The sequence below is a fragment of the Cibotium barometz genome, chromosome 9, assembly GCF_041138505.1.
Source record: "Cibotium barometz isolate CiBa-2024 chromosome 9, ASM4113850v1, whole genome shotgun sequence".
Taxonomy (NCBI): domain Eukaryota; kingdom Viridiplantae; phylum Streptophyta; class Polypodiopsida; order Cyatheales; family Cibotiaceae; genus Cibotium; species Cibotium barometz.
Window position 1 is genome coordinate 53,611,528 of NC_141054.1, and position 14,230 is coordinate 53,625,757.

Here is a 14,230-nt window from a genome sequence, read left to right on the forward strand (position 1 = left end):
CAGAGACGGAGGAGCACTACATCTGTCGCTGCACAGCATATTATGAGATTCGAGGGTGCTACCATTGCCTTTTCAGAGAGGGATTTGGACCACTGGCTAGAGTCATGGACTATTGTGATCAGCGATGCTTGGGTTTTTATGTCCTGGAGATCCGCAGGCTCAGAGAGTCCATTATCAAGAGCAGACGCCCGACTGGCAGGGAGTCCACACAGAGACAGATTACTGACTTCTTTAGAGGGACTACCCGGCAGGACACACAACCGAGAGCCCATCAGTGGGCACCCCGTGGGACTCTAGTTGAGAGAGCTATCCAGTTGGGCAGATCTAGACGCCCGAGGGTTCGCGGATCCTCACATCGGAGACGGTGCCTACACCGGAGGATTCAGAGCATCATTGCGAGGCATCGGGCTCATCCGACCAGGCATCTCACTATGGCAGATATCCGGGCCATCCGGCAGAGACCCATGCTAGAGCTCCTAGGATGATTACGACTCTAGCCATATACTGTTGTACTCACTGTCACTTTTGTACTCCCCCATATTCATGTATTCATGTATCCATGTACTCATGTACCCCATTTTGACTAGTAGCATTAGCTTCCCACTCTCCCTAGTTGCTGCTTCCGGATGCCCCCTACTGATGTATTGTGGGGCTAGATACTTACCTTCAGTTCTTTCTTTTCATTTCGAGACAGTGTATCAGATGTCACATGGTTGTAACTTTGGTCTCATAGGTCACTTTGGCCTTTTGAAGACGTTAATATAACATTTCATTTCATTTCTCCCCTCCCCCCCACCCCCCCGCCCCGCTGTTGCTGTTTCACGCTGCGCGCAGGTGTCATAGATTAATTTCAAGTCCATTGGCTGTGGGAAGTACTGCAACAGGTCATGGCCAAGACCGGAGTTAAAGAGGAGCTCGTGAAGGTGGAGGACAAGCTCAACACAATTATCAAAGAAAACAAGAAGATGGCCGACTCTTCCGTTACCGAAATCATAAACCGCCTCTCCAAACTCGAGAAGGGATTTGACAAAATCCAAGAGCTCGAAGAGAGAACATCCAAGCAAGAGGCTGAGATTTCAGCCTTAAAGGAGGAACTAGTGGAGGCCAAATTGCATGCTAAAAGTCAAGCGGCTGAAATCTCAGCCCTCAAAAAGGAGTTTAAAGGCAATTCACAAGGCAAGCTTGAGGATGGAAAATTTCAGCCCTCCTTTATTGAAGAGCTGAATACTATCAAGGAACAAATGAGGATCATTCGAGAGGAGCAACATAAAGAGAAGACATCTTCATGGGTGGAGGTGATCACAGAGACACAAAAGAAGATGGACGAGGCGGAGAAATGGATCGAGGTCGCCAAGAAAGGGAAAGGTAAAGAATCGCCACCCATCCCCACTCCCACCATCATCAACATGACCCTTGAAGAGGAGCAAAGGAGGAAGACCCGGGCCTTACATGTACGAGTGTCCGGTCTAAGAGACCGTGATGATGCGGAAGGGGAAACCAAGGAGCTCTTCTCTATCATGGGCATTGAAGCCACGAAGAGAGAAGGTAGTGGCGAATCTTCTAAGGAGAGAGCACTTATCATTCGTTTCCCCTCCATGGAAGCGAAGAAGGACTTCTTGAAGAGACGTCCTACACTCAAGAAGACGGGAATATTTCTTGGAGATGACCTCACACTCTCGCAACTTGCCCACATGAAAGAAATTATGCCCGAGATAAGGGCAGCCCGAGAGAAAGGGAAAGTGGCCTTCTATAGAGATGGTAGAGTGGTGATTATGGAGAGGCGCTCTTCATGACGGCGCGAGACCTATGGGACTACACTCAGAGTTGCTACTTGGAATTGTAATGGATCTCACCACCTTGATGTAGGGGCTTTTGAGGATAGTTTCACTGGGAGGGACATCATCTTCTACTGTGAGACGCATCAGGCTCCTGGACAGTCCATGCCACATGTTAGTGGATACCGATGGGAGACAGCTTGTAGACAGGAGACTCATTCAGAGCATAGAGGACGGGGCTCAGGAGGAGTGGCAGTATTGTTTAGAGAGGAGCTGCAGCCACTGATACATATAGTCCGCACAGATGAGCAGGCTAGGTACATGTGGGTTAGGGACTGAGGGCAGAGACGGGCAGATATCTCTACATTGCTATATGCTATTTTGCTCCTAGTACATCAGTGTATGCATCACCTAGCGGGCAGTCTCCCTTTTCTTTTTTTTTTTCCGAGAAAAGATCCTTTCATTAGGGCTACAAAAGATCTCTCCTGCTCATAAGAGAGACAGAGCAGTGAATACAGCATGGCAGCCCGGGAGACTCTCCCTAGGTGCTGCAAAATACAAGCATCAGTACAAAGAACTGAGCGGCTAAATCATACAATAGGGGGGGGGAAGAGCCAAACAGGTGGCCTGTAGTGCCAACGGGGGGATCCCGTGTGTAAGGTGTAGAAAGGGCCACAGCGCCAAGTGGTGTGAAAGGCCTGGCGCCGTAAGATCGCCTCATCCCCGAGTCTCCCCGGATGCGGTCGTACTGTCCTCGCAGGGTGTGGATCAACTCCTGCCAAATCCCCCGTACAGTCTCTGCTGGTGGCTCCAATCTCCCCTCAAAGGCCGTAAAGCACCGGGCCCTCCAGGTGAACCAGATGGTGAGGCTGCTGAGGAGCTCCCATCGTAAATCCCTCTCCTGTGTCCAGCTGGCGGACGAGAAATCTGGTGCCGGAACCAGGCGAGGCTGGCCCCTAATAAATCTGATGGCCTGACTGCCCTGCTCCATCTCATAGCCCATAGCAGGCCCTGACGAAGTCGACCAAGCAGCGGCACCCCACGTAAACATACCCTCTGGAGAGAGGGGGGCCAGAATACGCAGCATCCGCAGCCAAATCTGCTGTGCCTGAGGGCAATCCCAAAGGCAATGTCTCTGTGCCTCCATAGGGTGGCCGCATCGGACGCAGGCCGCCGGAAGACTGCTGTAAACAAGCCAAGTGCCAACTGCTGAGCCCCTGTGGGCGACCAGCCACTGAAAAGTCGAGATCCTGCGGGCCTGTCGACTAGCCCAGAGCCCAGCCCAAAAATCCTCCAGAAACTCCTGTGAGAGTCCCTGTAGTCGCCAATGCCCCGCTGCCGCTGGAGAAGCCGTCCTCCTCGCCGTCAAAATATGCCGCCCCAGCCGAACAGTATACTGGAAAAAGGTGATCTCTGTGGCCTCAAGGGATGCATAAGGATCATGCCACTCGTACTCCCCGGGGTCCCACTGTAGCCGGGCCAAGGGGCGCGCTGCATATGCCCATATGCGCCAATCCGGGAGCACATCAGCAGGGTCGGGGTCAATATGCCACTTCCGAGAAGCGGCGGCCACTACCCGAATCCTCTGAAAGGTGCACTCTGCAACCAAAGGCGACTCCACCTCCACTCTCTGGAGTCTGCCCTCATCCTGAATCTCATAGTAGAGGCATATGCCATCCTCAGTGCAAGCTCTGACAGCAATCAGAATCTCCAACTGTGTAAAGGCTCCCATCCACCGTGGGGCCACTGGCTCGAGAGGCGTGAACCACTCCTCTGTGAGTGCCTCCTGAAGATCATCCCTCATAATCAACCCCCCTCTGAAGTGACTCAGCCTCTCCACCTGGATCTCCTCTGGTAGACTGCAGAAAGCCTGCCAGTCTCCAAAACTACGTGCTGGGCCTGCCGCTAAAGGTCCCCAGGCTAGACGAGGCCGAGAACCCAGCATATGACCCTGCTCCTGCGAACCGCTGGGCTCCAGATGAGCGGCTGTCTGGCCCGCTCCTCAACACAAGAAGGAGGTCGCTGAGAGAGCCCCGGTCTCAGCAGCTCCCAAGCTCTCAGGATACTCAAAGCAAATCTGTCCTCCCATCCTCTACTGAGGCCTGTCCTCCTCATCTCTATGAAGATCCAGCGAATCTCTGGTGCCCAAGTACCCCCTGCTGGGGGCTCCCGAGCCTGCAGCCGCTGCAAGAGGAGCTCTTTCCAAGGCTCAGCGCCTGGAAGCAACCCCCGAACAATAAGCTTCCCCAATAAGGCTCTACTCTGATCGACTGGATCTATAATGCCCAAACCTCCCTGAGCCAGCGGAAGTGTAATAACTGCCCATGCAACCTTTGCCCGAGCTGGCTGACCGTCCCGCCCAGACCACAGAAAGTTCCTGATCAGCCTCTGTACCTGGCTGATGCAAGAGCTCGAGAAAATCTAGCAAGACGTAATGTACCACATGGTCGCTAACAGCACCTGATTTGCCACCACCACCCTCCCAGCCAAGGATAGTCGAGCTGTACTCCAATACAATAGCTTCTTCCGAATGCTCAGAAGAAGCGGGGCAATCTGCTGCTCAGGTGACAAATCGGCAGTCTCCCTTTTCTATTTTGGATGATGACATTTGGGAGTTCTCCAGGGATGGTGACATCATTCTCCTGGGGGACTTCAATGCCAGGACCGCCCATAACCAGACAGTATTTTATGATACCTCAGAGGAGATGTTGAGGGAGCTTGATGTTAGGGATATGGGCCTATCCAGACTCTCACAGGATGAGGAACATAATGTGTATGGGCAGTATTTGATAGACATGGGGACTGCACATGGATTGGCCATCCTGAATGGCCTACAGAGATTCTCGATAGCGGGCGGTTTCACTAGCTTTCCACATCGGCATGGTGCTAGTACAGTGGACTATGTTATGGCTCAGCCTGGATCATGCTATCTTGTCCTTCACTCTCACATTTCAGTTCAACACAGCTCCATTGGGACAGGTCTCCACACACACTCGTTATACCTTTACGAGGGAGACTGACACCGTGTACGCGGATGAGGTATACAGACACTTATGTGCCGAGGAGCCGGGACGGCCATTAGATAAGCTCACTCAGATATTGATAGAGACGCTTCATGCTGCACCATCAGAGGCATATCCCCATAGTCAGCGTACACGGAGACGATCTGGGAACATGCCCCAGAACAGCTGGTATGATGAGGAGTGCAGAGAGATGAGGATCAGATTACAGAGAGAGGTGCTCATGGGTGTTACCACTCACAGACAGTCACGGATTACCTTCCGGCGCCTAGTGCGATGGAAGAAGAGGGCTTATCTTGCTCAGTTACAGAGGGATTTGTATCAGTTATTTATGAGTCCGGACTCGGGCGAGGCACGGAGACTATTCCATGAGCATTCACCATCACCAGCCATTACCTCCACAGAGATTTGGGGTGAGTATGCAGCATCCGTGTACACAGCACTAGGACAGCAACCCCTGCCAGACCCATCGGAGCCATGCCCAGAAACATGTGCTTTCTTTACTGCTGAGATGGTAAGGAAAGCTATTGACAGGATGAGGACTGGGAGATCATATGATCATGATGGTTTGGTAGCAGAGCACTTTATTCATACCAGAGATATGCTTGCAGAGCTTATTGCTATGATGTTTAACCGAGCCATGTGTGAGGGTTTTCCTAAGACTTGGAATATGTCCACGATTGTGCCTATCTTCAAGTCAGGGGATCCCATGCTTCCTGGGAATTATCGTACCATCATGATTGGTCACACATTCGCTAGATTATATGCATCTATTCTTGAGCAGGAGTTGAGTAGATGGGCAGAGAGAGGGCATACGTGCATCAAAGCAGGCAGGGTTCAGAAGAGGTTTCTCCACTCTTGACCATATCTTGACACTCAGAGCTATTATTGAGGAGGGCAGATTATATGACAGGAGGATTTATTGTTGCTTTGTGGATTTCCGCGAAGCTTTTGACACAGTACCGAGAGCCAGACTCATGCGTAGACTACAGGAGATGGGAGTGCCCCCACAGCTGATTTGGGGAATCATGGCTTTATGCAGGACAGTTGTGGGGCAGGTACGTACTACTCAAGGTATATCTGAGATGGTTCACTCCACTATTAAGCAAGGCTGCCCCCTTTCTCCCACCTTATTTGGGATGTATGTGAATGACGTTTCGGACTATGTAGAGCGCGAGGGTGACAGAGGAGCACAGCTAGCACGGACATGGATTCCGCTGTTATTGTATGCTGATGATATTGTGCTGATCTCAGATTCTCCAGAGGGGATGCAGCGTCATTTGGATGCATTGCACACGTTTGCACAGGACAGTGGATTGTCTGTTAACCTTGGTAAAACCAAGGTAATGGTGTTTAACACCACAGCACAGTGGGTTAGGAGGTCAGTACCCACCTTTACATATGGTCAAGAGACAGTGGAGTATACAGATGCATATACTTACCTTGGTGTGGTTTTTAGTGGCCCACTATTTTCCTTGAGGAGAGCAGCGGAGACCAGATTGACCAGAGCTTATGCAGCATTGGGGAGACTAGAGAGGATGTGTTTGCAGGTTCAGTTTCAGGAACCTCGAACAAAGCTCTGGCTCTTTGACACTTTGGTCACTTTAGCCATGCTGTATGGAGTGGAGATATGGGGACCCTCAGTGGATCACCATAGCCGAGCTGGTAGCACTGATGGATGGAGATGTATGGAGAGGCCCTTGGTTTCCCGGATGATTAGGGCGAAGGCCTCCGTACCACATGATATTATCCGTGCAGAGATGGCTGTCCCCCCATTGGTAGTAGAGGCACTCACTCGATCAGTCTCCTTTATACATAGCACTTGGGCTCTCCCTAGAGACAGATATGCTCGCTTACTCCTGGAGTCTTCACGATAGTTGGCATCACAGGGAGACGGATCATGTTGGTATGCACAGATGACAGCTTGGTTCCAACTGCATGGCTTTAGTATGGACAGGCTACCTCCATTTCAGTACTCCCTGGATGCACCCTACCTCTCTCTCACACAGGCAGAGATTACCACACTTATCAGGCAAGACTTGACTCAGCTGGACACTAGGAGGACATGGATACATCCGACACACGAGCTTGGTACGAAGATGTCTTTCTATAGAGATCATCTTCTCCAACTCACGGAGGATGGGTTTGTGATTAGACCCAGCTACATGGATACTCATCTTTCTCATGGGGTACGGTGTGCTATTGGTCAGATGCCCACATCCTCACACCAGCTAGAGATTGAGACTGGCAGATTCAGAGGAGTACCAGCTGAGGCCAGGATTTATCAGTTGTGCCAGATGGAGCCAGAGACAGAGTTACATTACATATGTCACTGTCCAGTATATTATGAGATACGAGGCCGTTTGCACTACCTGTTCAGAGAGGGTTTCAGACCACTTTCCAGAGTCATGAGATACCAGGATCAGAGATGCCTCGGATTATACTTGCTGGAGCTGCGTAGACATAGAGAGGGTCTCTTGAGAGGGAGGGGATCAGAGAGGGAGAGACACCTACAGAGGCAGATTACAGACTTCTTTCGACCAAAGATTGAGCAGTCAGGCCAGCAAGCATTGCAGCTAGCCCCACAGTATAGCCGCACCAGAGGTACACTGATTGATCGGGCTATAGAGCTCGGGCGGTCCAGGCGCCCCAAGCTGAGAGGCCCATCTCGACGCCGACAGAGACTACAACAGAGGATCAGGACCATACTCTTTAGGAGAAACTTCTCCACACTAGACCATATCTTTACTTTACGGGCTATCATAGAGGCGAGGTCATCAAAGAGACATGTGTATTGCTGCTTTGTGGATTTCCACGAAGCCTTTGACTCCGTCCCTCGATCCCGCGGCCCGCCTCATAAGACGATTGCAAGAGCTCCAGTTCTCACATGAGATGATATGGGGTGTGATGGCACTATATGAGGTAGTACTCGGCCGAGTACGTGCACCTCGTGGGACCTTGGGAGATACATGTAGCGCTATTGGGGTTAAGCAAGGCTGCCCACTCTCACCTACACTCTTTGGCCTATATATTGATGAGATCGCAGTATTTGTGGATAGTTTCGGAGGTAGAGATTCACCATTGGCTCAGACAGTAGTGCCCATATTGCTATATGCTGACAACATTGTCTTGATCTTAGATTCAGCCAAGGGTTTACAGAAACACTTAAATGCATTGGACAGATTTTGCAGGATGAGAGAACTTACAGTCAATTTGGGTAAAATCCAAGGTTATGGTCTTCAAGACAGCTTCTGCAGTGGCCTCAAGATTTTCTTTGATATACAGAGATGCCCAGTGGAGATTGTGCAGAAGTATGTATATCCAGGAGTCCCTTTTACAGGCCCTTTGTTCTACACCACAGCTACCACTGACCGACTTGCGAGGGGGCATGCCTCCCTAGCCCGTATGGAGAGACAATGTTTCCAGGCACCCAAGAACCTCACACTCAGTGCTGGCTCTTTGATACTCTAGTACGAACAGCAGCTATGTATGGTGCAGCCTTCTGTGGGCCAGGCCTAGGAAAGGATCACTAGAGGAGCATAGAGAGGCTACAACTGATGATGTTGTCACGCATGATCAAGAGTAAGTCATCTGTACCACATCACATTCTACATGCAAAGTTTGGGGTGGCCCCACTGGTTACAAATGCCCTTTTTCAGACTATCACTTATATTCAGCATGTATACACGCTTGATAGAGATCACCTCCTCTATGCACTTATACAGCGAGAGGGAGAGGGAGCGATTGAGATGAGTTGGACTGCCCTCCTCTTTAGCGACACGGCCACCACCATTACTGACACATGCATGGTACTCTGAGGTAGTCGAGTGGTTTCATGCACATGGCATTCAGATGGACCGTCTCCCCCCGTTTCAGTATAGCCTGGATTCCCCCTACCTTGATCTCTCACGAGGATATCAACCAGATCATCCAGTTAGATCTACTCGGGCTACACATACACCACACATGGGTGTCTCCATCAGAGATTGGTAAAAAGAGTGAGTTCTATAGAGATCACAGACTCTCTGAGGATGGATTCTTTGAAATCCCGGGATTCATACAGATACACACGTCACATGCTACTATGTGTATCATGATCGGCCAGCTCAGGGTATCCTCCCACTGCCTCAAAGTAGAGGCTAGCAGAGCTGAGGATATCCCACATGAGGGGAGGACACGCACAGTATGCACCACAGGAGCAGTAGAGGATGAGGCACATTATATGTTCAGTTGCCGGCTTACTATGAGATATGGGGGAGATTCCACTACATCTTCTGAGAGGGATTCGGACGATACAGTTTGAGGATCAGAGGTGCTTGGGCATGTACTTGATGGAAATCGGACAACATAGGGCTGTAGTGTTGCGGCAGCATGCTGAGAGAGAGCCCTGGCTCCAACAAGACATCTCACAAAGAGCCATCATAGATTTCTTTGTGGTACACACATCCACATCGGAACCCCGTACCCACGCCCCAGAGGAGTTCTTAGCGAGAGAGCCCGATCCATTCTGCGAGCCAGACGTCCCCGACCCAAAGCATCAGGTCCCTCCACCACACAGAGATAGATTCGTGAGGTTCTCCGCCGACATGACACACTCCCATCACAGAGGCCTAACATTCACTCCACCATCAAATCGGTTCTGGCTAAGGCGGGTATCGTCATTAGCTGATCACAGCATATCTCACTCTACACAAGATCATCTGTTGATCACATGTACTGTCAGATGTTTTCATTTTACTTATTCTTTCAGTTTTCCATGGCTCAGTATATCCATGGTACCATTGTATTACTTTTGGTCTCATAGGCCCTTGGGGTCTTCCGTAGACGTTAATATAACTTTCTTTCTTTCTTTCTTTCTCTCTCAAGCACCATGTAAACTCAACAAGGCTGACTGATGAGAGTAGTTTCATGAGGTCAAAGCTGAATGACTAGCCATGCATTTGTTAGAAATGAGAGAGATATACCAGTAAACCTCCCGTTTGAAATTTCTTTGGAGGGGAACACGGAGAGAAAATAGATCTATCATAGATACAAACAGATACATTAGACTCATATTTCTAATGCACCGAGTGTCAATAAGAAAGACCGTGTTATACTCAAATGCCAAATCGTACCCCATATCATTGGAAGTACTTTTTTACTTGGGGTTTACAACGCCTATGCTGCAAAATTACCAATCTTTCCCTTTCATACTTGGTAATTGAGATTTGGTCGACATTCAGCCATTTCAAAAAAAAATTTCCCCTTCACTCTCCAAACTCAAATGTCTTCGATCAGGGTAATTCATTTTGAGACATCCAAGCAGGATGCCCATGTCGCGTACATGTGGGATACACCGACCTTTCATCTGATAAATTAATCTAGAAATGCAATAACTTACAGATATCTCCTTCACAGAAAGCCCTCTCTCTTGCCAAAGTCGCCAACAATTAGCCCGGCGAAGCCATTCTAAATCTCGAGACTCCTCTTTATTCTGAGTCTTCAAATATGCCTGCTCAAATCACAAATGTCTTTCATGTTATAAGGAGTAGAAAAGTGACACACTTTACTTTAGATCATCAAACTGTTAACAAACTAATAATGAATCCATCCAGACACAAAAAATGCATGTGCCTGTGCCTGTAGTAAGAATACATAACTCCTAAAAACATAATTCTGCTATAGTTCCTTCTGAGGTAAACAGAAAAGTTTTAGGTCAGCGTTCCAAGCCCCATTGATCAGAATTAATCTTTTGAAATTACCCATGCATTAGAGAGAAAACATGCCTCACAATATGTGGATGGGAAGGTGCTTCAACACACTTGCTCAGCTGGAAACCAGCTTCAATGAACGTACGCATGGCTCAGCATTTGTGCCTTGACTCTTGAGGCACCCGGCTCCCAGCCGTGGCTCGAATCTTGAAAGATGCGAATGGTGGGGCCACCACTGCAAACTTGCAACGACTTTATGTAATAGCTGCCAACCAGCACGAGGTCTGCACAGACGTGATGTACCACATGGTCGCTAAAAGCACTTGATTTGTCACCACCACCCTCCCAGCCAAGGATAGCCGAGTTGTACTCCAATACAAAAGCTTCTTCCGAATGCTCAGAAGAAGCAAGGCGATCTGCTGCTTAGGTCACAAATCAAGTCCAATCTGGCATCCCAAATACCGCACTGCTGTGCCAGGAGGAATCCATCTAAAACCCGGGTCTGGGCTCCATGCCGGAGCGGGAGCGCTACTGATCCAAAAAGCCACTGTCTTGCGCCAATTGATCAATGCTCCCGAAGCTGCACCAAAAACCTGTAGCGATTGCTCTGCCCTCTGAAGATTGACCTCCTAGCCATGCAAAAACAATCCCGTGTCATCAGCAAACTCAGAATCGAGCACGTCCTCACCCTGGACTGGGAGCTGGAGTCCTCTCAAACCAACCTCCTCTGCTGTCAGATACATGCTCATAGCCTCAGCAAAGAAGAGAAAAAGAAACGGGGCGAGAGGGCACCCCTGACGGACTGATCTGGTCAACTCAAAACTCGTCCCCCATCCTCCTGCCATCAGCACCTGGCTACGAGCTGTGGAATATAGAGCCGCCACTCCTCGAATCCAGACTGGCTCAAAACCCAGGCGAAGCATGGTGCCCTCTAAGAAACCCCAATCGACTCTATCGTATGCCTTCTCAAAATCGAGAAGCATCATGACCAGGTCCTCACCGAGAAATCTAGCTCGGGCCGTCGCCTCCCAGGAGGTGAAAATGTTGTCAAGGATACTGCGCTCCTTGACGAATCCTGTCTGGGTAGCATGAATCAGCTCCCCAAGGAAGGGCTGGGTCCTCAAACTCAAGGCCTTTGCCAGGACCTTGTAGACAGTATTGAGGATCGTAAAAGGTCTCCAATGCCGAATATCATCTGACACTCCCTCCCCCTTGGGGATAAGAAAGATCAAGCCCTCTGAAAAGCTCTGCGGCATCACCCCAGTGTCCAAAATATACTGAAAACCCCTGCGGAGGCCTGGCCCCAAAAGATCCCAATAGCGCATAAAAAAGGCAAGCGTCAATCCATCCTCCCCAGGGCAACTATGGCGCGGAAGGACCCTCAAAGCCTCAACAAGCTCATCCTCTGAAAGAGGCTCACCCAGAACTGTACGCATACGATCTGTGACCCTCCTTTGCACATGGGCCCACAGAGTCTGTCTGCAAGCATCACGTGCCTCCGTGGCTGGCTCCGTTGAAAGCAGGTCTCTATAGAACTCAGTGGCAATGGCTCTAATCTCCCCAGGCTCAGTGGCTAACGATCCGTCCTGCCGCCTGAGCTGGCGTACTCCTGCTCGAGCATGGTGGGGTCCGGTAATCTCAAAGAACTCCCCAGTCACTCTATCACCAAGCTGCGTCCACTGAGAGGCCTGGCGATGATAGTAGAACTCATGTCTCTGCTCCTCTGCCTCTCTAACCTCCTGGCGTGCCTGGCTCAGCTGGGACGCCACCCACTCACATGTAGGCTGCTGCTCCTGAAGGCGTTGGAGCGAAGCAAGGCTACGTCTCAAGCGACGCTCCTGCTCTCGTGTCTCTCCCAGCCGTGTCAAGGCGACAGCGTGCAAAAGAGAGCTGAGCTCGATGAGTCCCTGGGCACACTGGCCTGCTGCATCCAGGTCAGAGCTGTGGCTATCATGCCATATCCTCTCAATGTCCTCAAAAAGACTGGGATCTGTAAGTATCCTCTCTGGGATCCTCAAAACTGCAAGCTGGTCTCCCGTGTCCTCTCCTTAAGTGTCAAAATAACTGGCGCATAGTCTAAAAAAGAGGTGCCAGCGAGAATGCCAACGGAGCCCCCACGCTCCCCGAACCTGTCGCCCACATAGAAGCGATCAATCCAAGATAGATTAGTCCCTCCTTGCCGGCGATCCGACCAAGAAAAACTAAGACTGTCCTGAGAGCGGGAGAAAGCCTCATGCTGCCATGCATCAGTGATCCGCAGTGTCATGCAAAAGCACTCCCAAGCTGCAAGCTCCGTGCCGTGCACTGTAACATGACTGCCTCCCACCCTATCGGCCGGGTTCTCAAGCATGTTGAAGTCTCCCCCGACACACCAATGTGCGGCCTCGGGCAATGCATCTGTAACAAGGGTCCAGAATTCTGCTCTCGCACTAGCATGGTTGGGCGCATAGACATTGAGCACGCCCAAGAGCTCATCGTGCATCCTCAGAATAACATATTGTGCTCTGCCAGGCACAATGACCCCGCGATCCACAATGGCCTACCGCCATACATCCGCAATGACCATACATACTCCTCCCTATCCACCCAAGGGTCCAAACCCTACAGACCAAAATGTGTCCCATTTACCAGGCATCACTAAACCATATCTCCGAGTCCTGCTCTCACTCAAATGGTGCTCGTGCATCATCAGAATATCAATATTGCCCCCAACCAGGCATCTCTGAAGCTCCTGCCTCAAGCAACCACGATACCAGACAGTGTGTGCGCCGCCAAGGCCCTGTACGTTCCATGAGATGATCCTCGTGGATGACCTGCTGAGGTGGACGCTGTCTCAGCCATACGGCGGGCCTTCGCAAGCAGCTTGGATGGAGAATAGTCCCCATCCGAGCGGCTACGAATCTGCCCACCAGCCCACCAGTTGTGCTGCAAGCATCTCGGATCAGGCGCCAGTGGCTCTGTCCCATGGCGACTGCCTCCCGCTCAGAGAGAGCAACCTCGTGTATGCATACATAACCAGGGTTGCCGGCTAGGTCTGCCACTATGCGAACCACCAAATGTCGAATCCCGGAGGCATCCGCACTCCCGGTATCAAAGTAATGAGCCAACTCCCAGAGTCGGCCTATCACGTCTGTCATCTCCAGATCGCTTACATGGTGAGAAAACTCAACTGCCTGAGTCTTCAAAACGCTAAGAGCGAGATCCAGAGTCCACTCCCGGTTGCTAGTGCCACAGAGAGGGAAGGAGAAGCCACCGCTGAATCAAGTGCCTCCTCCCCTCGGCCGGAGGTATCACCACATGAACTCTGATGGGTGCTCGCTCATGGGGGCCCTCCGCTCCAAAAAGCCGTGTGAAGGAGTAGTCAAAAGCCTCCGAGCGCTGTCTAGTGTCGAGACTACTCAGCTGACTGCGGATAGAGGATATCCGTGAGGCCCGAATCGGCATGGTAGGTCTCCTCTGCGGTGCTCGAGCAAGGTCGGTGCTCAATGCCCGCCGGACTGCAGGTGAGCGCCAGGGTACTGCCAGGGCCAGCGCCCCTGATGTCAAGGGGACTCATGGCTAGGACCTGGGCCACGCTCTGGGCTGTCTCGAACTCAATCTGGTAGTGTCCACAGCCCAGTAACTGAACGTCCAGGATCTTGCCCACATCTGCAAGAAGGCGGGCCTGGAGAAGATCCCGGATCTCCCCTCTGCTGGGGCGAATGTCGACTATATGGCAGATGGTGGAATGTGCCTGGAGGCGTTC

General features: G+C 50.9%; 1 protein-coding gene across 6 annotated transcripts in view; it reads right to left on the reverse strand.

Annotated features, from left to right (window-relative positions):
- LOC147635707 (uncharacterized) overlaps positions 1 to 14,230 on the reverse strand; it is a 143,910-nt gene that overhangs the window by 22,768 nt on the left and 106,912 nt on the right. For all 6 annotated transcript variants that reach the window (XM_086803105.1, XM_086803104.1, XM_086803103.1 and 3 more), the window contains one exon: positions 10,176 to 10,286. In XM_086803105.1, coding sequence (XP_086659231.1) covers positions 10,176 to 10,286 — 111 coding nt within the window. The remainder of the gene's footprint in view (positions 1 to 10,175; positions 10,287 to 14,230) is intronic.